This window comes from Leptosomus discolor, chromosome 17 (genome assembly GCF_034619465.1).
Source record: "Leptosomus discolor isolate bLepDis1 chromosome 17, bLepDis1.hap2, whole genome shotgun sequence".
Taxonomy (NCBI): Eukaryota; Metazoa; Chordata; class Aves; order Leptosomiformes; family Leptosomidae; genus Leptosomus; species Leptosomus discolor.
Genome location: NC_141407.1, coordinates 8150458 through 8177925, shown reverse-complemented (window position 1 = coordinate 8177925; position 27468 = coordinate 8150458). Strand labels below are relative to the sequence as shown.

Below are 27468 nucleotides of genomic sequence, written 5' to 3'. Positions count from 1 at the left end.
GGAATAAACACACAATTGTAGATTTAAAAAATATAGAAAACATAATCTGTGTTGAAAATGCCGGTTTTGCTCTGGAAGGTGTTAAGTTTTCTGTACTTGTGAACCCTCTGCTTAGATGGAGAAAGCCATGATGAATGTAAGTTGGTTTGTCATGAATTGAAAATATAAATCTATACAGGTATAAAAACAGGGACTGTAAAAAACCCAACTGTATAGGACCATGAAATAATTGAGTCAAACTTCCTCATATTTTAGAATCTTAGAAGGCACGGTTTTAGAGTCTGCCTTACTTCATGATAAATAAAATCTGTCCAATACTTTTCATAGAACTTTTACTTGCATTGAGGAGTTTGATCACCCTGACATGGGGTATAAAATGTTTTTAAGAATGTGCTTGTGAAGTCTTTTTTTTTTTTTTTTTTTCCTGACCTTTTTATGCTTTGCTGCTAACCATGACAGATGGAAAGACAGTTTAGCAATGGTGACCCCACAGTTACATGGGCAATTCTAATTAGGAATATTTTGTCATATTTGACCAGTGTTTATTCCTGGTTTATGTGTTACTGATAGTGATAATCTAAGACATGCAATTTACTTATTTACCAAAACTAAGCACTGAACTATTACAAGAAGAAGGTAGAGATGGTCTTTTGAAATGATCTGAGGTGTCCATATGTTTATGATGAGGCTAAAATAAATTATGTGCACAAAAGTTGCCAATGTCAACCCACAGTGTGAAATGTACTTATCTTTTCTTCTTCTGTTTTATGTATAGGGCCTGGGTTCCAATAAATAATTGCTACCTCATGTCTAAAGAAATTCCTTTTTCTGTGAAAAAGACTAAAAGCATCTTCAATAGTGCAATGCAAGAAATGGAGGTTTATGTTGATAACATTCGTAGAAAATTTGGAGTATTTAATTACGCACCTTTCCGGACACCGTATACTCCCAACAATCAATACCAAATGTTACTAGACCCTGCAAACCCAACTGCTGGAACTGCAAAGACAGACAAACAAGAGAAAATCAAACTGAACTTTGATATGACAGCATCGCCCAAGATTCTAATGAGCAAGTCTATGCTGAGCAGTAGTACTGGTCGTAGGATTTCATTGACAGATATGCCACGGTCACCAATGAGTACAAACTCATCAGTTCACACTGGATCTGATGTTGAACAGGATGCAGAGAAAAAAGCAACTTCCAGTCATTTTAGTGCCAGTGAAGAATCCATGGACTTTATTGAGAAAAACACAGGTAAAAAAAGTGGGGGGTGCTTAGTGCACTAGTTTTATTCCGTGTACTTTTTAAAGATAGACTGTATTATGACTCAGTTTATGAAGAAATTTTAGAAAAAACATGAGTTTAACTCTCAGTATCACAGATAAAAGAAAAGAAATAAATATCACAGTATCACACTGAAAAGAAATAAATAATCTTGAAAAGTGACCAAACCGCTTAATTTTAAGTAGCAGGAAATAGTTGTAACTATCAAATTGAATGGAGAGTGGAAGTAAATACAAAAAGGGTCAGAATTGTCATGATTAGGATTTTTTCTATTTGAAATTTGATAGTTCTTTTTCAAGGCAATGAGCTTAATTTATAGTGTTCCCAACTAAGTAGCTAAAAGATAATAAAACTATGGTTCCATAGGCAGAGTGGATAAAAGAAAAAGGAGTGTAGAATGCAGAATTTGGACTTCTCAGACTTAAAATGTAGTCATATACTAGCTAATTTTGTGGTATTCAGGCAAATTATCTTAGTTTTTTTCATCCATAAAAGAAACTTCATCACTGTCTGAAAAAAATGATGCAGTGTATTAACTGATGTGAGTGTTTTAAAACTTTGGTTTTGATAAAAGGATGTCTTTGTGTAGAAAACTAAATCAATATATTCCATTGCAGTTTTCAGATAAAATGCCATTTTATTTATTTATTTATTTGCTATAATCTTATTCTTTCTAGCTAATAAAGACTAGGCTATGAACCTACCTTAGGGTACAAAAATGTCTTGTGATACGATCCTGTCCATCATAAGGAAGTGATAACAAAGTAACTGTATTGTTTTGAATATATGAAAATACTTGGATTTTTCAGTAGAGTAACATGTTCAAAAGGAATAATTTATTTTATACGTGAATTATCAGGTATATATGTGTGTACAGCTTTTATACGTAAGGTGTAGCTAACAGGTACTGGTTTGTGTTTTAAAATATAGAGCTTTTATTATACCGCATTATTATTTCATTATAGTAATGGAGATAATCAAAAATCAAATTAAAGCTATTTTGTCAGATAAAAGAAGACAACAGATGTTATCCTGTTACTCTGGATTCTTGATTATCATAGCAATTCTGGGGAGTTTTTATCTAACTTTTCCTCAAGCCTTACTATCTTCTATCCTAGTGCATGGGAATGCTGGATTGGATTTAACAGCAGATAAACTAGAATATTCAGTTTCCCACCTGGCATTTCTACCCGTATATTGTGACAAGTGCTAACTTTTGTAGTATTTACTTTATGTATAAACTTAGCTGTCATTACTGGAATCTGTGTGGTTCAATCCATGTGTGATGAAATTACTTGTTTGCTGTAAAAAATAGTTTAAGTAGTATGACTGCACTATCCTTAGACAAGAAGTTTTTATTTGGATGCCTTTGTTGTGTATTTTGAGTGATGTGTAGACAATAACTTGGGAACAGTTACTGAAACAGCAGGTATTGCTCGCGTTTAGGAATCTGAAAATATATAGATGGACCTGGATGCACTGGGGAAGAAAAAGTGTCCAGCAGTCAGTTTAGGATGACATTTTCAGAGCATTAGGCAGAGATTTAACAGATAGAAATTAATCTCTTGCTGACAAAAATTAGTCCCTTTTTTTTTTTTTTTTTTTCTGTAATGGCCTGCAGATGCTTCCTTTTCTAAACTGTTTGGCTGTATCCAGAAGTTTGGTTTTGAATATTATTTCATGGAGTTTTTAAAGGCTCAGAGCACAGATTCTGCCTAAATGCTGTAAAATTAGAATGTTCTGTTACCCTGTCAGAGACATTTGGTCACTGATCTCCAGCTGTACTGGTTAAACTTACTATGATTTGTACTTTCAATTCTCTGTCAATGTAGCTAGAAAATGGGGTAGGTGGGGTTTTCTGTGCTTACTTACATACATGAGTTAGAATAGATAGCAATTTAGAGTGTCAGAATTTGTGAACATCTAAAGCAACCGAATCTTGAAAGCTAGAAACTTTCTGTCACTGCAGAGTGATTTTGAGGGTGAGCACACGTGGCCCAACTATATGGTTGCAATGAAATTATTTTCCTTACAATTTCTTTCTTTATTAAACTAAAATTAAAGAGATAGTTGTAACTTATAATGGAGGTATAACACAGTGTTGAAATGATTCAACAAGAATTCTTTCTCTGCTTGGGCAGGTTTAACCACTGTTTTGTGCCAGTGAATATGGCTTTATTGTGAATATTTTTAAATCTGTCTTTATCAATTTTGTACTTTTGCAGCTTCTCCAGCTCCAACAAGAACAAATCAAACAGGGAGCTTGTCAGGCAGCCCCAAACCTTTCTCTCCTCAAGCATCAACGCCAATTTCTGCTAAGCAAGAAAGAACTTCCACTCCAGGAAGCATTCTGAATCTTAATCTTGGTTAGTCTTGACCTTTGAAAACCTAATACTGTTACGGCTGAATAAATTACAGTGTTGTCAATGCAACATATGAACAAACTTGCTCGTATGTGGCTTTAAGTGAACAAAGGGCTTTAAATGAGTCAGTGTGTAATTATTGTTGCATCAAATATGCTATTCTTTTTTTGTTTCATAAATAAAAGTTCCTGTTATTGTTTCTGCTTCTTGATAAAAGGAAGTAGTTAAAGGTTGGGTTTTTTTTCTTTTTTTTTTTTCTCTGAGCTGAACTGTACAAACCAATGTTTCTAAACAGTAGGTAAGCTTCTAACGGTTGTAATTACACGAACATTGCTGCTCGTCACTCCTCAGTCTCTCAAGTGAATTGCTGGCAAGGTTTTCTCGTAGTCTTTAGGATTTAGGATTTACTAGGGCTTCTTCTCTCTTGCTGTCTTCACATCACCTCCTCACTGACCATCCCTCTCTAGGGAGACAGATGGATGAAAGGAATTAGCAGATATCTTGAAACTCCCTAGAAGTAAATTTTGGGATTGTGGAATTTTGAAAGGTTGAGTAGGTAAGTACAAAGTTGGTAAAATGGTTCTGAAAGCCAAACGGATGTAAATCAGTTTCCTCAGTCATGCTTTGTTCCTGTGAGTATTCTGATTCGGATCTGGCTACTCTTTACCTCCATGTGATATTATGTGGAGAAACAGGATTCTGCCTTTTGCTGTTAGCCAAATGTTTCGGAAGGCTTGAGCTCAAATGCTGAATTAATGTTTTCAGCGAGTTACAGATATTGTGATTCCAGATACAAGCTCACAAATACCTTTAGTGTGTTAATCTATCTGTGTGGACATAACCATAGAATTAATTTCTGCTGCTGCACTGCAGCTTGTCCTCTTATCTGAGGTGACAATGCATTCGGAAAACTGTTAAGAACCATGTAGTGCTGCAGTTGTTTGAGCCACAGATGGGAGACATCAGTTAGAGCCCAGAATATTTTGAAAAAATAGTGTGGATCAGAAAATCTGATGTTACGGTCTATGGGCAATACCATAAAAGAACAGCTACTATGCTTTCAAGTAGAATTTTAGTTATTTTTTCAGCTTTAGGGAAGTTTCCTTTGCTAAACATACTCTTTGGTGATAGGAATGAAAATGGCAACTCTTTCTCATTTAGTAGTGTCAGCTGTGCCAGACCTAGATTCATCTGTGAATCACACAGTTTTCAGACATAATGTGAACAGGGTGTGTCTCTCTGAAAAAACAAAAGTGGAAGTCCAGAAAACAAAGACACTTATGTACCTTGAGCAGAGCACTAGGTGGATTCTATGATTGTCCTCCAATTCAGCAATAAGGAAGGAAAAATGATGGAAACGAGCCATCGGTTGTTACTGGCAGACTGGCTAAATTGGAAAATGGAGGCGTGAATGACCAAGCTGTACACAGATTGCTTGGGAAAAATACATTTTCCTGACAATATAGGAACTGTCCTTGTATAACAGAGGCAGAAAAGGTAGAACAACAAGTTTGACCAAGTAAGGAGTGAAAATGAGAAAAAGTAGAGACTTTGGAGATGACAACTTGAAGATTTCTCTGCAATGGGCTTGTCTACCCTTTGGCTCTGTTTTCTTTTTACTAATATTTTGACATTAATGAGACAGATTTGAAATCCAGATAAGTGAGACCTCCTTGTAAGTTAGATAGGGAAATTTGGATTGCAAGACTTCTTTCATATATTAGGATATAAGGTTCCCTGGGGAGTTACTACAGTGTCTCATCTTCATCTTCCTCTTCCTCTGTTCTCCATTTTTCCTTCTGTTTGTTTCCTGCCATGTAGTTAACTAAGGCTATGAAGGCCTTGAATCAAATTCTGTACTAGGGGTCATATAACCATTATTGGATTGGGTGACATAGTTACTAGCACAGGAAGAAGAAACCTAATTTAGTAAACATTTCAAATACAAGGAACAAATTTTTCAGAAGTACTTAAGTGACTTAGAACCTTCATTTTTATTTTCAAAATTTACACTGCACATAAGTTGATAGAATTTATATTATGTTTAGTCTCTTCCAGTATGAGTATGTGATATGAGGATGTGAAATTCAGTATTACTTCTATGACCATTTCTCTGGGACTAGAAAGGACAAATGAATTTTATTTAGACTGAATTTGTGCATGCTCAAATGCACATATATTGCAAGCCAGAATGATCCAAATTATAGCCTGTATATTTGGCTTGTGGGATTGCACCACACAAGCTGCTGCCTCTCTCTAGGAAGAGATGAGGAACTGCTGTTTTAACAGTAAACAAAAACTGCATGAATACTTGAATGGTTCCTTCTGTACCTGCTCTTATCTGTAGTATAGATTCTATTTGCAACCTGATAGGAGATAGTGGCCAAGCCTGATTGAGAAAACTGTACTGCTGAAGTTGAGTCATTATGTACTATGGCTCTTATGTTTTCAATGTGGACCTTGATATTAAGTTCAAACTTGTAAAGAATATCTGGTCAGAGGAATCATTGTCTCAGCCTTTGTATTTCACTTTTCTGAGCTGCACATCAACAAGAAACATCTTGTAAATACATGTTGGGTTTTTTTAATTTTAAATTAAAATAAGGCAATACAGTGACATCTTTAATGCTGTGGAATGAAACTCTAAATGAAGCACAAAAATGAAACACGTTGTGCCAGTGTTGCCTTTTGTCTTCTTTGCAGCCTCTCTCCTTTTCCAGCATATAGCATTGGCTCTTTTGATCTTACCATGAGCCAGTTCAAGGAGCTAAACTGGCCAAACCTAATTCTTCATTCCTTCTCCCTTCTTCATGTCCCCTTCCACCTCCCCCAAACAAGTGCCTAACTCCACACTGGTTTAGTGCCCCGAGCGTCAGCACTGTTGGCAAAGAGTAGAGGACAGGACTATGCTACAGAAATACAACATCTGAAATTGAAAAACTGAAGTAAAAATGTGAAACTAAGTTGCTAAGACAGTTTTAGCTTTAGCACTGTAGTCTGTACTGTTTCCAGACAGAGCTGTATGTTTCAGATTGAAAATTCTCTACATGTATAGGAGAACTTGAGAAGATTTTGCTGATATACATTGAAAAATTTATTAAGTTTATTAATCTATCTAGTGTAACAATCCTCATTTTTATTTCTATTCTCATGAATTATCTTTTAATTTTAAATGGTGACTATAAGGAATTATATTGCTATTTAATTTTCTCTGTGAAAATATAAATACTAGTAGTAAATAAGAGCAGTATCTTAGTAGAAGTGCCATCAGACAGCTTACAGACCTGAATGATGATTTCATGATAATTTCACACTGACAGAGAAAAACATCCACATAATTGATACATGCATTTTGCATGTGAAATATGTAGTATCAGAGAGGAAGAATCCCTTGTTTGTAGTAAAGTCACTTTAAGAGTTATTTTTTTAGCCCATAATTATGAAAGAAGTGAAACGTGTTTCAGATTGTCTGCATTGTTACTCAGTAAAATTTATCTAGCTGAATAGTGATCTCTCTTCTTTTCGTAAAGTATTTTTCTTAGTTCCTTTTCTTTTTCTAGATCGTAGCAAAGCTGAGATGGATCTAAAAGAGTTGAGTGAGTCAGTCCAACAGCAGACCACTCCTGTGCAACTCATTTCACCAAAACGACAGATACGTAGTAGGTTCCAGCTTAATCTTGACAAGACAATAGAGAGCTGTAAAGCACAACTTGGTAAGTATATCTCAAGAATACAATGGACATCTGAAGGATACACTTAAGGGAACTTTGAATTGGAGTTTAAAAGAAGTTTTCGAATAGTAAAAACTTAAATATTTTATACAGTGAAACAAGCGTAGAGGATAATTGAACTCTTTGAGGCAAGTAGAATGCACTGAACTAGTTTAATTTAAAATACAATGAGACCTGATTTTTCGAATTTTTGTCAAAAAGCTTTAATTTTTGGGGGGGGTGGTGGTGGTGGTGTTTTTACCATTCTGATGTAGATAGTATGACAGAATTATAGTCTTAATATTTGATCTGTAAATTGAAAACTTCAATAATTGTACCTAACTTACATCAGATGCACAAATTAGTGTACCCAGTCACACAGGAGCTGAATGCTGCTAGAACGTGTGGTCTAGAACGTGTTCAATTAAGTGCCAGACACTAAAATATTAGAGCTTCTCCTTGCAAAACTTACGCAGTCTAAAACTGATTCTGCAAATGTGCATGTAAGTAACTTTAATCAGTTGAGTAGTGTCATTGATTTTAAGGTGGTTTCTTGTGGATAAAAATAATTCCTCTTTGTATTTGCCAGCATTGTGCCCTGAGTTGAACAAAACAGCTTGCAGGTAGTGGAAAAAGGCAGTGAAAAGAGGGCCACTTAATGAAATAAAAATATGAATTGGAATATGTGAAAGGTAACTCTTATACCTTCTGGTATTGAGATAGGGCACTAAGGGAAGTGTTTATAGCTTAAGGGCTGGCAGTTAAGATGATGGTATGTATGCACTATGTTCCAGTATATAGAGCATTTTTTTTGGTGATGCCAGTCAGTCTGATGTCAGCATGGAATGTACTTTCCTCCCCACAATTAGGAATAAATGAAATATCTGAAGCTGTTTATACTGCAGTAGAACACAGTGACTCTGAAGATTCTGAAAAATCTGACACCAGTGACAGTGAATACAGTGATGAGGATCAGAAATCAAAGAATGATCAAGAAGATGGAGACGACAAGGAAGGTACAAGAAGTGACAAAGAATCATTGAGCTTGAAAAAAAAACCTAAGCCCCCAGCACAGAATGAAGACAAGGAGGAACTTAAAAGCACAAGTCCAGAAATGGAGAAAACAGATGACCTGGTCAAAGAAAAGGCAATTACAGACACTGAAAAAGAATTTTCTGAAAAGGGAAAAAGTTTACAGCATCCTGCAAAAGAAAAACTGAAAGGTAAAGATGAAACAGACTCTCCAACTGTGCATCTAGGACTGGACTCTGATTCGGAGAGTGAACTTGTCATCGATCTAGGAGATGACCATTGTGGCCGTGAAGGAAGGAAAAGCAAGAAAGAATCTAAAGAACCTCCTCCTAAACAAGATGGTAGGATGAAATTATTTCCTTCTTTTTTTTTTTTGTTCTGTTCTGTAGGACTTTTATCGAAGCCAGACTTGCTACCTTTGTTTTTGCATTAAGACAAAAATATCTGTACTAAAACAATTTTTACAAATGATTTTACATTCATTGTGACTACAAAAAAAGTTTTCACTCCCCATTATGGTTTCTGGTTTAAATAAAAGATGTTATGTTGAGTTTCTTTTCAGTATCATAGAACTATGACTATCCATAATATCTGTTCCGTGACAAATGTAGAATTTATTTTGCAATTGTTATGACTTTCAGTTGAATATTTACATTTCCATAGACCTCCCAAAAGTGCAGATATAGAAGTTGGAACTTATCAAACAAACAAATTGCATAAGGTCCCATTGAAATTAATGTAAATGGTCTCAGTAATAACCAAAAGAACAGCTAAATCACATGTATTGTCCCTGAGAGATTGTCCTTTGTTCCTACGTGTTGCTAAAAGAGGAAAGCAATCTCAATGAGTGAAGTGCTTTTGTAAAGCTTGTTCTGCTTGTTAGCCTTTTGACACAACAATATGGAAAACCAGATCTAAATGGTTAAATTGAAAAATATTTTATTCTTCATATAACGTTCTCTTCTTGTCTATATTTTATAGCATGTTGGCTCAATAGTTTTATTTGAAATGTTTTCAGTCTATCAACTAAGCATACTTTACAAGACGATGCTTCTGTATTTTGAATCTGAAAGAGCATTTAATGGATAAATGTTTTATTTTGAGATAATCAGAAAACTGGTTATAAACTAAAACCGGAATTGTGAGTTTGGAGTTTATATTGACTTGGTTTATTTAAAAAATTATTAAGCAAGGGAGCTACTGATTCATGTATTATTAGTGGCCTAAACCAGTGATGGTTGAAATAATAGGTAAACTTAAAATTTTAATTTGATACAGAGGCAAAAGAATAATGCATATTCTGGGTGAAATTAAAACTGGATTTAAATTTTCACGTATAGACGGAGACACTTATATGAATATATTCTAGACATAATTTCTGTCCTGTCCATGGTTCCAAGGCCCCTACCTTTAATCTTGGCTATGAAATATTGAAATGCCTTTGTCCAGAAAAAAGATCTGATGCATGCAAATCTGAAAGTCTTTGCCCCCTTTCCAGAAACCCGTCAGTGTAGCAGCCTTCTCTCTCAGACGTGTTTTTCCCAGCCACAGCTTTGGAAGAGTCATCCAGTTCCTAAACTGATCTGATATGTGGAACAGTCAACTGTAAACTCTGGAAGGTTTTCAAGTAAACATAGATATCTTAAATATGCTGTATGTTTGGTTGTCAGTGCCAGGTTACCTGTGTTTAGAGTTTTTACTATGCTATTCCTTCAGTTATTGTTCATTGTTCCTTTTGAATGTATTTTTCTCCTGAAAGAAACTGGGATGAGAGGTGTAAGTGGTAACCCAGAACACCCTAACAAATGCTAACCTCTCACATAGTTTCTGAAGGAGGTCAGGCTGGTTTTTCTGTGTTTTGTACTTTTTGTTTTGTTTTTGCTTAGTGACTGGCGCTGCTGAATTGCCGCCAAATTCACCTAGACTGAAATGAGTTTGCTTGTACAATATCAATTACCTTTTGAGGAAAATAATTCAAAGTAGACTGGGAAGTGCATATGGCTCTTCCAAAAATTAGATGGGCAGTTATGAATCAGATGTTTTGGTGAAAAGCTGGCACTACATTTTATGTTTGTTTAGTCATAGGTAAAACGCCACCTTCCTCCAGTGCAAGCACCCAGTCTCTACCAGAAACTCCAGTACTTACCCGCTCTTCAGCCCAGACTCCACCAGCTGGTGTGACAGCAACTACTAGTGCTTCTTCTACTGTTAGTGCTCCATCTGCAGCCACTGGAAGCCCTGTGAAAAAGCAGAGGCCTCTGCTGCCTAAGGAAACTCCCCCTGCTGTGCAGCGTGTAGTGTGGAATTCTTCAAATAAATTTCAGACATCTTCTCAGAAATGGCACATGCAGAAGGTGCAGAGACAGCAGCAACAGCAGCAGAGCCAGCAGTCTCAGTCACAGCAACCTCAGTCCTCTCAAGGGACAAGATATCAGACAAGACAAGCAGTTAAAGGTACATGCTTTCTAACTCAATGTGCCTGTGATGCCATAATTCCCCAGTAGTGATCTCGGTGCTCCAAGTGCCCAACCAGGAGTTCTTCCATATAAACAAAATCTCAAAGTGTGGTTCAACTCTGATAAGTGACTTTAAAATACAACAGCTTACTCAGCATACCTGCTCTTTCTGGTGTGTATTTAGAGCCTTGTCTCCTTATTTTAATGACAAAAAGTTTGTGTGTGTATCGGTATAAATATTTTTCCATTCTTAGCTATCACAGATTTGGGAGAATGAACCAAATTATTTTCTAGATTATTGTTGTGGTTTAACCCCAGCAGGCAACTAAGCACCACCCAGCTGCTCACTCATCCCCCCTTCCTGTGGAATGGGGAAAGTGAGAAAACTCGTGGGTTGAGATAAAGGCGGTTTAATAGGCAGAGCAAAAGCCGTGCACACCAGCAAAGCAAAACAAGGAGCTGATTGCCCACTTCCCACCAGCAGGCAGGTGTGCAGCCATCTCCAGGAAAGCAGGGCTCCATCATTTGTAAAGGTGACTTGGCAAGTCAAATGCCATCACTCCAAACATATCCCCCTTCCTCCTTTTTCCCCATCTTTATATGCTGAGCATGACATCATATGGTCTGGAATATCCCTTTGGTCAGTTGGGGTCAGCTGTCCCGGCTGTGTCCCCTCCCAACTCCTTGTGCACCCCCAGCCTCCTCGGCGGTGGGGTGGGGTGAGAAGCAGAGAAGGCCTTGGCTCTGCGTAAGCACTGCTCAGCAATAACGAAAACATCCCTGTGTTATCAACACTGTTTCCAGCACAAATCCAAACCATAGCCCCATACATGCTACTATGAAGAAAATTAACTATCCCAGCCCAAACCAGCAGAATTCTATGATAAGACCATTCCAATTGCATGGTTACCACTGTTGCCTCGATTATCTACAAACTGGATCCAGTTTTATCTGACAGGAAGCTGATCTGTACCGTCTTTCATGGAGTATAATTTGACAACCATGAAATTACCGAGGCTACATTTGTCTTTGAAATCCCCATTGCTTAACTCTTAACAAGACTTTGATGCTAGTTTATTGAGCAAACAGCGATGGCATTTCAGAATGTTTTCACAGCTATTTTCTTACCATCCTTTTGTTGGAGGGTTTGCTAGTAGTAGGCAGTGGTAATATAAGCCCATGCTTCTATTGCTTTACTTCACAGAACAGCAACTTTATGTAAATCTAGCTTCATTTGTAATTTCCAGTTAATAAACTGAACTGTTTACTGATGTGCCTGATGAATAGATACGCTCCATTCTGCTAACGCTGCTGGCAAGCCAGTAAGTTCATACAGGAGTGAAGTTTAGGTGAGGGGTCACGTACAAACGTTTACCAGAGGCACATTTTTCTGGCCCTAAACTGCTTTTGTGACTGTCATTTAAGAATTGTTGAAGATGCAGTATCTTTCTACTTGTGGACTGCACAAATTTGATACAGAAAAAATCACTGAGGAAAAATAAAGTGAAACTTGGTGAAGTCTTATTTTCAAGAGAATCATGCTTTAATATAAGAGCTTAGTAATAAGGGTCAAATTTTAAATGTTCAGCCTATAAGTTTGTCTTATCAATACATTTACTATTGAGCGCATCAGCAATGTTCCATCTTAAATATTATATTCTAGAAACACATCAAATGAAAACTATAAAATCTGTAAATTTCTTATATACTGAATTTGCATAAACAAAAAATATAGTACATAGAGATAAATATGACCAACTTTTTTATTTCAGTAATTCCTTTTTTGAGGATATTGGCAATGAAGACATCTTTTATAATATTGAATCGTTAAAAATAGATTGAAAAGTATTGTCCTAAAAAAAATTTTTTTAAAAATATTTAAGGCAGATAAGTTATTAGAGATGAAAAGGTGAGGGTCTTTGCATTTTGATTTGTACTCTCATTTTTTTAATTACCCAGTGTTTAAGATTATTTGAAGTATTGACCAAAAATGAGAAAACTTTTCTTATCCGGTTTGAGTTAACACTATGAATACCTTCTTTGCTTACATGAGTTAATCTAATGTTGCATTCCTTGCTCTGCAGCTAACCAAAGGCTAATGTTGATCTGAATATATGTATATTAAACATGTAGTGACAGTCATCATCATTAGTAGGGTTAATAACAAAAGCATGGAAATAACACCAGGAAGTATTACTAAAGTAGGCTTTCTTCATCAGGGGCTCACTAAACCTTGTTTCAAAACAAAGAGAAAAGAAATTCAATAATATGTTTTAGAATTATGGCAAATGAAAATGTCAAACGCTGACTTACGCTCATACGTATGATGTTAGTTGGGAATTCTCCAAATTGAGAGGTTAGGAGGTGATTTCCTAGGAAGTGGGATGGAAGAGTCCCAAACGGGAGAAATACAGATCTGAGGGAGACTTTTGCATTGGCCAGTCTGAAAAAATAAGTCTCAAAGAGATATTTGCTTCACTACCTTTAAGCCTTACAATTATGTACAAGTTCAGTGGCTCGGCACTGTACGATGAATTGACTAAATGGCACCGTTGTATAAACAATGTCTTTGAAATGTGTAGGTGCACACATTTAAGTTAGACCTTAAATTTAGAAGTTTGCCTAATTATTTTTGTAATTGTTTATGTGATTGATCTGCTGTATGTTCTCTTTTCTTAGCTGTGCAGCAAAAAGAAATCACCCAGAGCACTTCCACATCCACTATAACCTTGGTTACAAGTACTCAACCTATATCTATGGTCACCAGTTCTGGATCTGCAAGTACGCTTTCTTCCTCAGTTAATACAGACTTGCCAATTGCAACAGCTTCAGCTGATGTGGCTGCAGATATTGCTAAATATACTAGCAAAGTAAGTTCTTGAGCAAGGTTTCCTTGAAATCGTATTTTGAAGTGAACTTTCACATTTTTGACATTTCAAATTCTGAAATAACTTTATTTTCAGGTTGTCACGTGTTGTAAATTCATCCTACTAGGTAGGAACACCTAGATTTTGACAAGAGTGCTGAACCACCTCTTTAGAGCTGGCTGAATGCTGCCATTCCAAGCCATAGTGTGTATATGACAGGCTTCAGCTGCTCAGACACTTTAGACCCTTTCCTTCTCACATCCCCCCATTGCTGCTTCTCGTTTACGTTGCATTGTGGTTTTGACAATTTTCTGTGTTTTCTCCTAAAGGTGTAGGTATCCTCTCGGCATCATATTTACAGAAAACACTAATATTTCTTCATCTGTGTCCAGTAATACATACACAAAAATGTACTTTGTTTTAAAACACTGTGTAGCTTCATCAGATGATAACTTGTCATGAGTGTGTATTCGTGTATTAAAACAGAAGCTAAGTTGTTAAAGAGAAGATGTGATGTAATACTTGTATCGTAATTGCGACAGTGAGGGATGGGATATCAGCTTTTCATATACTCTCTTACATCTTTAAATAAAAAAATCAAGGTGAATACTATACAAGGAAATACAGTTGAGTACCCAGGCATTGAAAACATCAGAATTCATCTTGACTGTCAACTTTCAGTGTTCTCACTCAACGATACGGTCTTGGTGGGATTGTCAGTGGCCAGCAATGCCAGTGAATGTCTGTCTCGCAATTTTTTTTTTTTTTGTATTTAATTTCTTCCCCAAACTCATGATTATATGTTTTTTTGTTCATAAATTGGCAATTCCTCAGAAAAGTAGAACGTCAAGCAGTTCACTAGTTCAGGACACTTAAAAATCAGAGTCCTGGTCAAAAATGTTGTGTTCTATCTTCCAAAAAGTCCTCCAAAAGCAGATCCAGATAAATACAGAGAGAGAGATGGAGCACTGTTGATAGTAAATACAAGTTCACATTAGAGCAGTTGAAAGGAAGTGAAAGCGGGTATCTATTAAAAATACATAACAATTTTTTTTTCTTCTTTTTGTTTTTCAGATGATGGATGCCATCAAAGGAACAATGACTGAAATATATAATGATCTTTCAAAAAATACTACTGGAAGTACAATAGCTGAGGTCAGTGTAAGATTAAAAAATAAATAATAGTGCTTGTATTTTAACTTTGAAAGTTGCAAAATAGTATTTTTATATGCAAAAGTACCATATAACTATACCTACAAAGTATTATGTATTGAGACTCTATAGAGATCCTAATTTCTGTGCTGTTTTAGCAGTAAAGATTAGAGTGGTGGAGAAACACCCTGAAAAAATATCAGATGGGCTCTAGAAGAGAAGTAGTAAGCCATCAAGCCGAGATCCTTAAAGCTTCTGTTGAGGATTTAATTTTGTGTCACCTTGTTTAAAATCAGAAATTAAGTCCTTTTTTTGAAAGTATTGTTTTTTAAACCATGTATTTGTCCACCAGAGGAAGATTTTAATTTACTTCAAGTGCAGTAGCTTATTCCAGTTATGTGATTATGACCATAGTTTTTAATGTTTTTAAAAAAATACTTTAATACTTTTTGCATTTTTTATGGAATTCTATATATTGCTTTTAATTGTCTCCAAAGGTAGACCTTAGTATCTTCTAAGTGTTTTCTTTAAACTTGGAAGAAGCAGATCAAGCAGTGTAAACTAAGTACGAATGTGAATAAGTAATGCTTAGAGTTAAAAGTGTGATGACTCATTTGCTTGTTTTAACCAAAATAAGGAAGTCACCATTTTGAGCGATATTTGTATTCCCAATCCACAGTAAATGAAAAACTTGCTTTCCTAAGCCTCATGCAGTTAAAAAGACAACAAAATAAATGAAATGTCATACTAAGAAATGGATACAAAACTGAGGAATAGGTTTTTGATTCCAGTCAGAGAAATTTGAGACTCGACTAATTTCAGAGGAAGCAAGAGCAAGTTTAATAGAAGTGCTTTTTGTTTTCAAACAATCCGGCACTTTTTATGCTAAGCCTAGCAAACAAGTACTCAGACTTTGGTTTAGGGTTTACTATGGTCTTGTCCTCATGTTAATATGAAGGAGCCTTGATGTAAGTGATAATCAGGCTCTCTGCTTTGGGCATGTTTTTCTGTATAATAATTACATATTATACCCTGTTTATTAGCACTAACTATTACATTTTTAATATTTAGATCCGACGTTTGAGGATTGAGATAGAAAAACTTCAATGGTTACATCAACAGGAGCTCTCAGAAATGAAGCATAATCTAGGTATGAAAATGGCAGTCCAAATAGTGTGTCAGGTTTTGTCCTGAATATGAAATACATACTACAAACATTTGGATTACCTTCATCATATGATACTGCAAATTGTCCAAGTGAAGGATAAAAAACCTTTTATAATGTGCTGTGCTGATGTTAGCAGATACCTTTTGAGTATGTACATTAAGTTACTTTATCTGTGCATGGTAAACAACAGGTATTCAGCCCTCTGAGACAAGTTTATGCTAAAGAGAGCTTTTGATAGGACAGAATAACTGTTTCTTTTATGCTTCATTAGATAATCCCTCTTCATTAGATATTTTATCCTGATTATTTCATACTAATTCTCAGAAGAACCAGGTTCTGTCAATATAGCCACTGCGGGAACCTGCTTCCTCTGGTATCTTTGTTGATGTTAGCTGACATTTTGGTTCAGATCAGCTGTTGGTGTGCATGTTTATTTGTTTGTTTAAAGTGAATAGACAACTTGACTCAATCTTGGTGCCAGACTGCCAGTGAAATAAAGTAAAATATTACCTAAAACAGATAAAAGAATATTCCTCCTAGAAGGGGGATTTTCATCTCTACATTCACTCAACCATGTGGGCAGGAAATAAAACCATGATTAAAATGTGATTTCTTTTAATTATCCTTTTTAATGCACTGACTGTGGGAAGAAAGTTGCAATTGCCTGATCAAGTCTCCTTTAAGCTACATGCAGTCCAAACAGGACTGCGTGATACAGTGTCCCCATCCACTTTTTGACTCTTTTTGCACAGCGCATCTGGAATCTGAGTGAATTAAGGGCTGAATAACTCCATATTCAGACTCATGTCTTTGGTTTGTTAGTAACATTTTGCTCTTTCAAATCAGGGTAGACCAGTTTTTCCACTGCTGCAGTCCAGTTATAGCATTCTTCAGAATTACTTGGGTATGCCAACAGCTCGCCTGCAACTCACAGAACCAAACATCTAGGTGTGCTCAGAGACAACAGAAAAATCCTTTAACGCCTTGGTCAAAGTCTTAAGCTACCAATTTAAACAAACGCCTTTGATGGTCTTTTGAAAGTATGTCAGCTTCAGAGTTTTTCAGAAGACTCAAAAGATTGATCCTGAGTCACAGTGGCTGGAATCAGAATGCTTTATTTGTATTTTCTTGAAGATTCTGTCAAACTCTTTCCTCTTACTAACTCATGCTGGCTCAGGTATCAATTTATAATTGCATTAATAGTGGGTGGCTCTCAGAACAATCCTGAAGTAAGGCTCAAATTTACAGCTTTATTCACTTAGTGATGAGTATTTACAACTTTGTCAGTGTCCCTCTTAGAACTTTCATGTTTTTCTTTGTAAAGAAACCAAGATAAATGAACAGTTGATTCGCTGTTACTTATTTATGAGATGAGAAGAAATATAATTCTCTGTATTTTCTGAATGTTGGAGCAGAACAGTAGTTTGGGCTTGTAAAGACAAAGTATGTTAGCAGCAGCGGCATACATCCTTTTTCTGTGTGTGTGCTGCACCTAATACACCTGGATTCTGATCTTTGTGGGACATCTAGAACTGAAGTGTCAAACAAGGGTAAAAATCATGGTACCAGAATAAGAAAAGAAGATGAAGACTTTCATTTGTTTAATGCAACAGAGATGCCTGAACTCAGGGAATATTTTGATTGTTAGTTTTATTTTCATGTTGTCTTTAAACTCATGAAAATTGTTGCTCTGCACCTTGCTGTTGGGGGGCAGAAAGCACAAAAATAATCTTTCTTTGCCTTTTGAGTAGAACTGACAATGGCTGAAATGCGTCAGAGTCTAGAACAAGAACGAGATCGTTTGATTGCTGAGGTGAAGAAGCAGCTAGAATTGGAAAAGCAGCAAGCAGTGGATGAAACTAAAAAGAAGCAGTGGTGTGCTAACTGCAAGAAAGAGGCCATTTTTTATTGCTGTTGGAATACTAGCTACTGTGACTATCCCTGCCAACAAGCTCACTGGCCCGAGCATATGAAATCTTGCACACAGTCAGGTAATCTTGCTCTGGGTTGCCTGCTCACAGCTGGGGGGGTGAGGGTGACTCTATATTCTTCACTTGTGTGGGGGCAGGTGGGTTTGTGAAGAGTGACTGTGGACTGGCACACACGAGTAGTGGTTACTTTCTTTTTTTCTCCCTTTATTTTAGCTACTGCAACACAGCAAGAAACAGATACTGAAATTAGCACAGAAACATTAAATAAATCATCCCAGCCCAGTTCAAGTGTGCAGCCTACACCCACAGAAACAGCCAGCACCCCTAAGGAAAAGGAAGGTTCAGCTGACAAAAGCAAAGAGAGTGTTACAGTGAGTATCATTGTGGTCACTTCAAACAAAAATAATACGTAAGATTTCTCTGAAACGTATCCCTAAAGGCTTCCCTGGATCAGCCAGGAATTTATGACCATTTGCATATTTCAAAGAGTGTGATTTGGGGAGTGAGATAGGGAGTTGTGGTTTTGTTGGGTTTTTTTCTTCATCTTGGCAAAAAAGTATCCTTCTGTCCTCTGGGAACACCCTTTCCCCTTCACTCATTCCCAATAAAACCTTATGTTGGCTTGACTCATCCTTCCAGCCAAAGGGGACTGGACCTCTTTCTCTCTCTCTCTCCAGGACCCATCAGTGTAGCTTCTGGTCTGGATCTTTCGATACAAGTTGCCTTCTGATAAGCAATACTGACCGCAGCACTTCCAAGCCCTTCTTGCCTGGGGGTTCAGAGGCCAAGCTCAAGACCTGCATTCAAATCAACTTACTTTATCACAACAGACTGCCACTAGGGTACCACAATGTTCCATAACACTGATACAACAATTCACCTGGATCTACAGTTAACGGAGCAGTGCGCAGTTACGAAATCCTCCATAGCATCTACTCTGATAGCATTCAGTAGGCAAGGATGAGCAAATGCTCTAATAAAAGGGACTTAACATTGCATATATAGAAAATGTTTATAGAGAAGATTCTGCTTTATAGGTAGGGCTTGACTATTAGCAATTTCAGCATCGTTTTTCTTCTGCCCTTGCAAGATTTATTAAATGAAAAATTTTAGGGGGGGGGGGGGGCAATCTTTCAAACCCATAGACATGATCCTCCACATCAGTAGGAGCCTTGTTGTATTTTAAAATATTAAAAGCAAACTAATTTTGTAGTATTGTGATTCCAGCATGATGTCTCATTGAGATAGTGCTATAGAATTGGGAAGCATAGTAAACTAGAGAGCTGTGTTCATTTCTTGACACTTTTGCTACTGTCTGGTGTTAGATCTCTGGGCTTGACATGTCATCTAAGGGAGTAACTTGGGAAACAGATTTGAAGAGGGGAAAAAGGATGTGCTGTTCCACAGGAATGCTTTGGTGAAGTTAAACTCTGGCTCGGTCGATGTTCATACGCATTGTTTGTGGCAGCACAACTTTGTATTACTGGGGAAATAGGGGATGGGAGAAAATAAATTACATAAATTTTTTGCCAAGGAATATTCCAGTTTTACAAATCTGGAATTGCTTTCACATAGATGTTCTACCTGAAACATCATGCTGTATACATTGATCATGTTCATAATTTGAATTTTGTTTTATTAACAAGGAAGTAACCTGTGAATTCATTAAGATGCAAATTTTTAACACAACCAAAACATCCAACATAAATTTCATATTATAACAATAATAACAACAACTAGGTGGAATTCATGTAAAAGCTGAGACTTCTACTGAGGTTGCCTGTGCTGTCTCTGCAGATAGCAACAGGTGTGACAAGCAACCAGCCTATAAATCTGGTCCAGGTACCGCAGACCACCACCTATATTCCAACTACTCAACCCACAATTGTAAGTACAATATCATCATTTAAAGTCTGCAGTAGTACTGTTCCTGGCATTAAAATTGCTCAGTATTTCTGGGGGGATGTCTCCGTCTGCTGTTCTATCAAGATATGAATTCACTGGTATAGTCTCAACTTGCAGTGCAAAATGTCTTATTTTGCTGTGCAACATTCCACCCTTTCATTTCATCATTCGTTACTACAAGGATTCAGAAACTCATTAAGTATAGCGAAGGCACTGAGGACAGTCAGACTTCCACTTTACATTATATGTTAGTTATTTGTCTGTTTCATGTATATACTTGACCACAACGCCAATGTAAATATATAGAATTCATTTTAAATATCTTTTAAATATCTTTTTGTCTATGGTATCCTAAAGAGATTTAATTAATTCTGAGCTATGCTTGATATTCCTGTGACATCTCAGTAACTATGAAAGAAAATAGGCATTCATCAGTAGTGTATCTCCCATGCAGCCTTGCACATTAGCGTTAGGAAATTACGAGAATCAGACCTGGTTTTTTCCATCGAAGACTTAACCAAGGCCACTTGAGTTCCCTGGTGTCAGTCACAGGGGATGGGACAGAAGTGAGTTTGATTTTTGTATCTTATGCACCGTAATATCCCATTCTTTCAACTGGTCATGTTCTGCAGTGCTCACTTCAGAGTCAGCATGGCATCGGAGCTGACCCTCTTCTTACCAAAAAGAAAGATGCTGATGCTGCACTGGTCACTGAACGGCACGCTCTGCCTCTGGGGGGGGTTCAACAGAGAAGCCCACGTGTGGATAGCTTCAGTTCACTTTCTGACTGCAGCTCGGTAATTTGTAACAGTAACTCATTACTAATTTAGCAGTGTACTCATCACACTGTGACTGTGAGGTCTAAATTGCTGTCGAAGTTGCTCTTTCTCTCTCCTTGCGCACACACACCCGTCGACCACAGGATCCGTGCCTCGTGTGCGCATGTCCACGCACGCACGTACAGGATGTCATAGCTGGCATATTCCACACAAGTGTTACTGCTCTTAGTGGGGATCATGACTTTTCACATTCCTCGCAGCATTTTAACTCATTTTGTCTCAACTGAGAGCACTGTGCACCTTTGCAGCATTGGCCCCGAGCTGCTTGGACTGAATTACCGTAACAACAAGGTTTTCTGCGTGCTTTAAAATCAAGTAGCAAAGATCAAAGACGTCAGGCTCTTTCATGAATAGCTGAGAGGTTGTAAGATCATAAGGTGGTTTTCTGTAACATTCAGAAAAATGGCAGTTACCTTCACCGTTGTTCTGTAATACCAAGTGTATTGAGTTATGTGACGCATAACTGGAACGTCTGAAAGATTTCAGCCTTTATTTGTGCATGTTTAAAACTTTGTACACATTTGCATTAGTCTTGCACAGCTACAGACACCTCTGTATTCTAATGACTGCACGTGCAATTTGAATAATTTTAAACCTTAGTGCATGTTTACTAGGTATGCAAAATGTACATATGTGTAAAGCTGGCAGAGGTGGAAAATTTACCTCTCAGGGAATGATCTTAACACATTTAAGGAGTCTCACACATTCCATATCCCGATCGCTGTAAAAACTGAAACTTAATTTTTTCACTTGTGTAAGTGTGTATATTTAAAAGGCGACTGTGGCAACCTCAGTTTCCCCAGCTGTACTACTAACAGTGACGTAACTGCTACTTCAGGGTTCAGTTTGCACTGTGTCCAACTAGGAATTTCTTCCTTTGAACAACTTCCAGTGTATCTTCTGGGCACTGTTTCCACTGAACCCTCTATACACATCCGAAATCATTACAAAACATCGGAAATCTTGAATTTATTTAGCAAATTGGTTTGGTTTTTATTCTTTCTGCAGTTAAAATAATGTAAAAACATGAATTCATCACCTTTGCATTCCAGGGAATGGAATGAGTAGGCTTCTGGAGGCATAGACTGTCACAGGGGAGCTGTAGTCCATCTCAGTAGGGATACTCACCATCTTCGCTGAACACCATTAAGACACTTAACGTGGCTTCTTAAAACAGTGTGGGGAAACATGAGGCTTCAGTGAACTTGTATTTCTTCTTCCGTGTTCTCTTTGGAATGTCATGTTGCCATTGGGAGGATCTGTGCATCCCTTTCAGAGCCCGCAAAATCTCCCTCCCCGTTTCTTCCTCAGAATATTGTGAGCTGAAATGGATGCATTTGTGTGATCACCAGTTGTGCATCACTGGAATGGTATCAAAACATACTCGCAGTTTGTATGGTATAGACATTTCTAGACTTTCTCACATTTTTGGAGGAAGGTTGAGACACAGACTTTAGATTCAATAAATCCTTTTCCAGATCTTCCAGAGTGATGTGACCTTGACCAGATTGTTTAACATTCTTGTGCCTTTGTCTCTGCATCTGTAGAATCAATTATCACCTATAGAGATGTCCTGAAACTTCACTTGTTGAGATTTATAAATCATGATCTGTATGATGGAAGTGAAAAGTTTATTCTATATTAATATTTTTACAGGGTGTGTAAGACAGTTCCCAGTAATGCTGTTTTGGTTATTGATTTGTGCAAAAGTTACTTAAGTACTTTTTTGTTCAACTGGATGTTCTTTGTTCTCTTCTGTATAGACCGAATGCATGGGGGAGTTCCTTTTGGGGAAAAAGATTTAAGTAATGTGTAACAAGAATATACTTATAAACAAGGGTATTTTTGTACTCCAGTTTGGTTTGTCAAAACTTTTTCAAATGACAAAGGATTTTCTTAGCCCTTTTTCCTCTTCCCATGTATTAGTTTGGGGAAAATACATAACTGGGTGTAACTATGCCAACCTAACTCCAAGCACAGACAGAGTGTGTACAGTACCTACGGGACCAAACCACCTGTCCCTGTAATTATACAGTAGTAATAATAATACAGAAAAGCTCTCGGCTGTAGGAAAGTAACACGCCACTTTCTACCCTGGAATGAGGTAATACTGCGGTAATAAAGGTACTAATTCTTGCACAAAATTGGAACTTGTTCTGGATTTTCCCTGGAAAATAAATCTCTATTTCTGTGGTCATGTTTATGTGACCTTTAACATAACAGTATGTTTCTCTTGGTTTTAATCCACAGACCATTCCTGTAGTGGTAAGTCCTTCTGCTGGGACAGTGGCAATGAGAACTGGAGTTCAGTATGTTCAGACCACAATGCCAGTCCAAGTACGAAGAGTCTAACTGCTAACAAGAAGTCCATACAATTGTTGGAAAAAATAAATCTAATAGAAATGTGACAAATAAACACAGTTCTTTGGATTAACCTCAAAGGTTCAGACTTTAGCTTTGTACATGTGTACAAAGCATTAACTACACTACATTAATGTAAAGCATTAGCGCTGGCTTAGAAAAGCTGAGGACAGGTAAGATCCCTATTAAATCTATGCTTCTTTTGTAAATAATGTACAATTTGTGGATGTCATTAAAGTTAGAGTACCATCTCCTTTTTATATTTGTATTAACTTTAACTTATAAAGAGTGTTTGAAGTTGGAAAAGGAAGGTTCAAAACAGCCTTATCACAGCTTAACACTGAAAACTGGTCTTGGGAAACTGCAGTTACACATCAAATAATCTAATCATGAGAATCTGAACAACCTGATTTGCATTTGGATCGAAAAAAATTTCTGCACTTTGAAACTCTTGTAGAATTTCTTTGGACAACCAAGTGATGAAGGGTATTTTTCTTTTTTTTTTTTTTCAGTTAATTGTATTAGGCAAATTACGACATTTCCAATCTGCGGATCTGAAATACCTAATGATTTACATTGGTTTTTTACAGTGTCCAGACTGTTAAAATTTATATTGTTTACAGGTTAAAATTAAGTTAAAATTTCACTCAGTCCAATATCAGAAACGTTGGAAAGTGTAATACCAGCTGGTTGTAGCATGATTTCTGATCATTGGAATCAAAGACTGAGAACAGTAAAAGTTTGTTCCTACGCTTCACAGTTCAGTTTTCTTTTTTTAAAATCCTCCAAAAGGACTTTGGACAAGAACCAAGTGTGGAGAAAAACATGGATCGGGAAACATGGGCAAAGGACTTTTGATGCTGGGCTAGAGCATGTATTATTTATATGATGGAATTTATGTTTTTATGTAAGCATGAAACAGTACAGTATGAGAGAAAGTAACCCCTGCAAATGCTGTCTGTTACACTTATACTGTCGTACCATTTTGTATGTTGTGTAAAACGAAAGCATTGAACAAAGCAAAGGTGATGTATGTATATGAGAAAATTAATTGTATGATATCATTCCAGTACATTCTGTTGTACATTTTAGTCATGTTGATTTCTCCCATTGTTTATAAAAGAATGCGGTTTGTACAGTCTCCAGCTAGTACCCGTATTAGAGGGAAAAAGTATTAGAAGAAAAAAAGCGGGAACAGAATATTCGTGAATTGCAGTTGTGTCAAAAATAGCCTAGCTGGCCTTATTTGTGAAGCATAATTGCTTTTAGCATATGGAAGTATTTTTTCACATTTTCTTTGTATAAAATTTGTATTAAACTTAAATATCTTTTTTGACAATTGTGTTTCTTTGTGACTAAGACAGGTGACACACAATATGCTTTGGGTTTCTCCAGTTTTTCAAGAAACTTCACAATTTTTTTATTAAACTGTTTTAGAAGAATGCTCTGTGTTCCTGGGTTTCCAGTTTCGTTTCAGTCTGGATGAATGTTCATTTCTGCACAGTCTCCAGATGAAAATTTCACTCATGTTGGGATCTTCTGTCTCAGAAGTGTGGGACCTTTGAATCCAGTCCTGTCAGATGTGAGGAAACACAAAGCAGCGTTGGCACTCGTCAGTGAGAGGCCAAGTACGTACACAACACGGTAGCATCCCCTTCCTCTCAGTTCCAAGAGCAGCAGAGGTGCGTTGCTGTTGTGCAACACCTGTTCGTTGGTTGGATCGGGGCTGCACCGATACCGCAGCCTGTTAGGGGTATCTGTGGGTTAGAAACAGGGACTTTCACCATGAGTGTGGTTGTAGCCCTCTAAGAGGGCGTGAATCAGGCAAGACGTACGTGTGTGTCCTAGTTATCTGTTAGAAGAACCAGGGAGCTAATGAAATAGCCCCCTGTAAAATCTTGCTATGAATATTGTCTTAAAGTTCCTACTCCTGTAGTCACCTTGGTACGCGTGTTTGTAAAACCACTGAAGTTTTTGTTCCCAAGTGCTGCTGTTTAAAAGTTTGAAACGATGTTTTGGCCTTCCTCATGTAATGCTGGTATCGCTGAAACAAGCTCACGAGTCAGGAGGAGAAAGGAAAGAGATGAACAAGTCACAAGTTGTTACAGGGAACCACACTGCTCTCCGAAGCCTGTTTCAACCTGTGGTTTTTTCTTTAAAGAGAAGGTTTTTTCCCTAAGAGAGTTGTTTCCCTTCCTCACGGGAAGGCCAAAGCCTAGCAAAGATTTACATAAAATACTATCTCCCAACAAGAGTTATCAGATCAAGATCAAAGTATCATCTTGGATGTTCTGGTGACTTGTGTTTTTTCCACATTTTAGCTAGTTCTGGTAGGAATGAAATGCATTGTTTTTCTGAGGATCATTTTGTGTTAACTAAAGTGAAGGAAGAACAGGTCTCTGGCTTGGACGTTATGCAAGGAGATGACACTGTGTGGTATGAATTGAAAAGACAGGCTGCACCTCTATTTAATGTATGATCCAATAACCATGACTAGGCCTAAGCTGCAGCCATTGCTTATGCCTAGAGTACTCCTCTGCCCTGTGTAGCGTACCCCTGGTTTACTTTGGAACCAAGTCTGGGTAAAATTACTGTGCTGAGGCTGGAACTCTTACCTCTTTCTGACGGTGAGGGTTCATCACTTGTGGCACCTGGCTCAGTCCTGGATAGCAGTCGGTCTGGATGGCTGCCGTCTAGCTGCAAAGCGCGATGCCAGTGATCAGGCGCTGAGTTGGTGGGGGCAAGGGGGGCAGTAAATTGTAAATAATGAAAAGCCTCTTTGGCCATATGTCATCCGGGGAAAACTTGTTTCCACCCTTCAGCTACAGCCCCTGGGTGTCCCTCAGGTTTGCCATCCTCTGTTCTAACCTACTGAAAGACATGTGGGCATACCACTGCCGATTCCTCTGGTTTTGGGGACAAAATTAACTTGTCTTGGAGTTTGAGCTTAGAAATCTCTATTATTATCATCTTCCATGATCACGTGGGGCTTCAGTTATGAAGGAGAGATTGACACCGGTGCTCCTTACCTGGGCCAGTCAGCTCCAAAGCCTTACCAAGCGGTGGCAGTGTTCTCCCAGCTTTTGTGTTACTTTGGGAAGGAAGGAGACAATGCCGCTTTCGAGGTGCTCTGAGGTTTTGGTTTAGTCCCCAAAATAGTGTGATCTGGGTAGAGTTCACCATGGCAAGGTTTAATCACAGAAGCCTGATGTCGGCACAGGGATGTGAGGAACAGTCACCGGTGCTGGACCAGGGCCCGACAGCTGTAAGTGCCGCAGCAGCCACAGTCCTGGCTGCAGAGAGGCCACTGTTCAAACTGGACCTTTGTGGGCTGGCTGCGAACGCACGGTTAAGAATTTGCCTTCGGTTGTGTTGTCGCCGCCTTGTGCTGGTGCTTGCTGAATTAGCTTTTCAGTGCTTACATCACAGAAATACGTGTAAGTGGTTAAATTGTAGAGGAACATCATCCGTCCAGAGCCACGGGCTCCGAAGCTTTTCACGCTCCTCAGCACAGATGTGCCAGTTCAGAGGGGTGCCATAGGTTCTGCTACCTGTGCTCACTGGAGGCTCGCCTCCAGCCCCCCGAATGCTGCCATTTCATCCTTTACAGAGAGGCAAAACTATGGGACCAAAGTCCTCTGAATAGTGACTCTTTCTTTGTGAATCACAGTGGCTAGTTCTTAAAACGATTGTACAGCTGCACCTTAATTAAAGACATACTAGAAACAATGAGAATTCTATTTTTCTTCCTTTTTAAAAAATAGTTTTTTACACAAAATACCACTTGAGTACTTGCCCACCGCCCAGAGCTAGCGCTGCTGGGCTTGCCTTACTGCCCAGCTGTGCACCTACAGGGAAATGGCTAAATGCTGAGAATTTGCTTTTGTTTACCTAGCGCTCATCGGGCAGGACGGCTGTTGCTCCAGAAGTTTGAGCTGGACCTCACAAACCAGGATTTTGTCAGGCAGCTGTCTGGGGAGGAAGGAGGGGTTCAGCGGGCCTGGCTGCCCCAAAAAAATCAGTACATGAAATGGGTAAAATAGTGCAATTATGTGTTCTTCCATCCCCAACAATGACATGTACTTTTGCAACTATTTTCTTGCCGTTTTCTGGCTATTTGATGAAATGCTATATTCTGTTGTTGTATCTGAACTACTCAAAGCTGGGTGTGACTTTTGTCAAGGCTGTTTTCAGAAATGGCTCAGATCCAGGTGCTGGTTTAACAGAATTAGAAGTCTGAAGACACACATCTAGGAAGATACGCTCTTTTGGTGCGTGTCACCTCAACAGCTTTTTTGGCTGGTAAGAAAGAGCTGTATTTGCTTTGTGTGGCACTCCATGACTTACCACAAGTGGCAGCTGACCGCAGATGGGTGGAGAGAGCCTAAGGATAAGGA

General features: G+C 37.9%; 1 protein-coding gene across 1 annotated transcript in view; it reads left to right on the top strand.

Annotated features, from left to right (window-relative positions):
* ZMYND8 (zinc finger MYND-type containing 8) overlaps nucleotides 1-24410 on the top strand; it is a 59333-nt gene extending 34923 nt beyond the window's left edge. The window contains exons 11-21 of the mRNA XM_086474911.1: nucleotides 776-1257; nucleotides 3513-3653; nucleotides 7211-7363; nucleotides 8230-8733; nucleotides 10472-10846; nucleotides 13528-13718; nucleotides 14790-14870; nucleotides 15939-16017; nucleotides 17787-18026; nucleotides 18180-18337; nucleotides 22961-24410. Of these exons, the coding sequence (XP_086331037.1) occupies nucleotides 776-1257; nucleotides 3513-3653; nucleotides 7211-7363; nucleotides 8230-8733; nucleotides 10472-10846; nucleotides 13528-13718; nucleotides 14790-14870; nucleotides 15939-16017; nucleotides 17787-18026; nucleotides 18180-18337; nucleotides 22961-23062 (2506 nt within the window). The 3' untranslated portion in view covers nucleotides 23063-24410. The remainder of the gene's footprint in view (nucleotides 1-775; nucleotides 1258-3512; nucleotides 3654-7210; nucleotides 7364-8229; nucleotides 8734-10471; nucleotides 10847-13527; nucleotides 13719-14789; nucleotides 14871-15938; nucleotides 16018-17786; nucleotides 18027-18179; nucleotides 18338-22960) is intronic.
* The last annotated feature ends 3058 nt before the right edge of the window (nucleotides 24411-27468 follow it).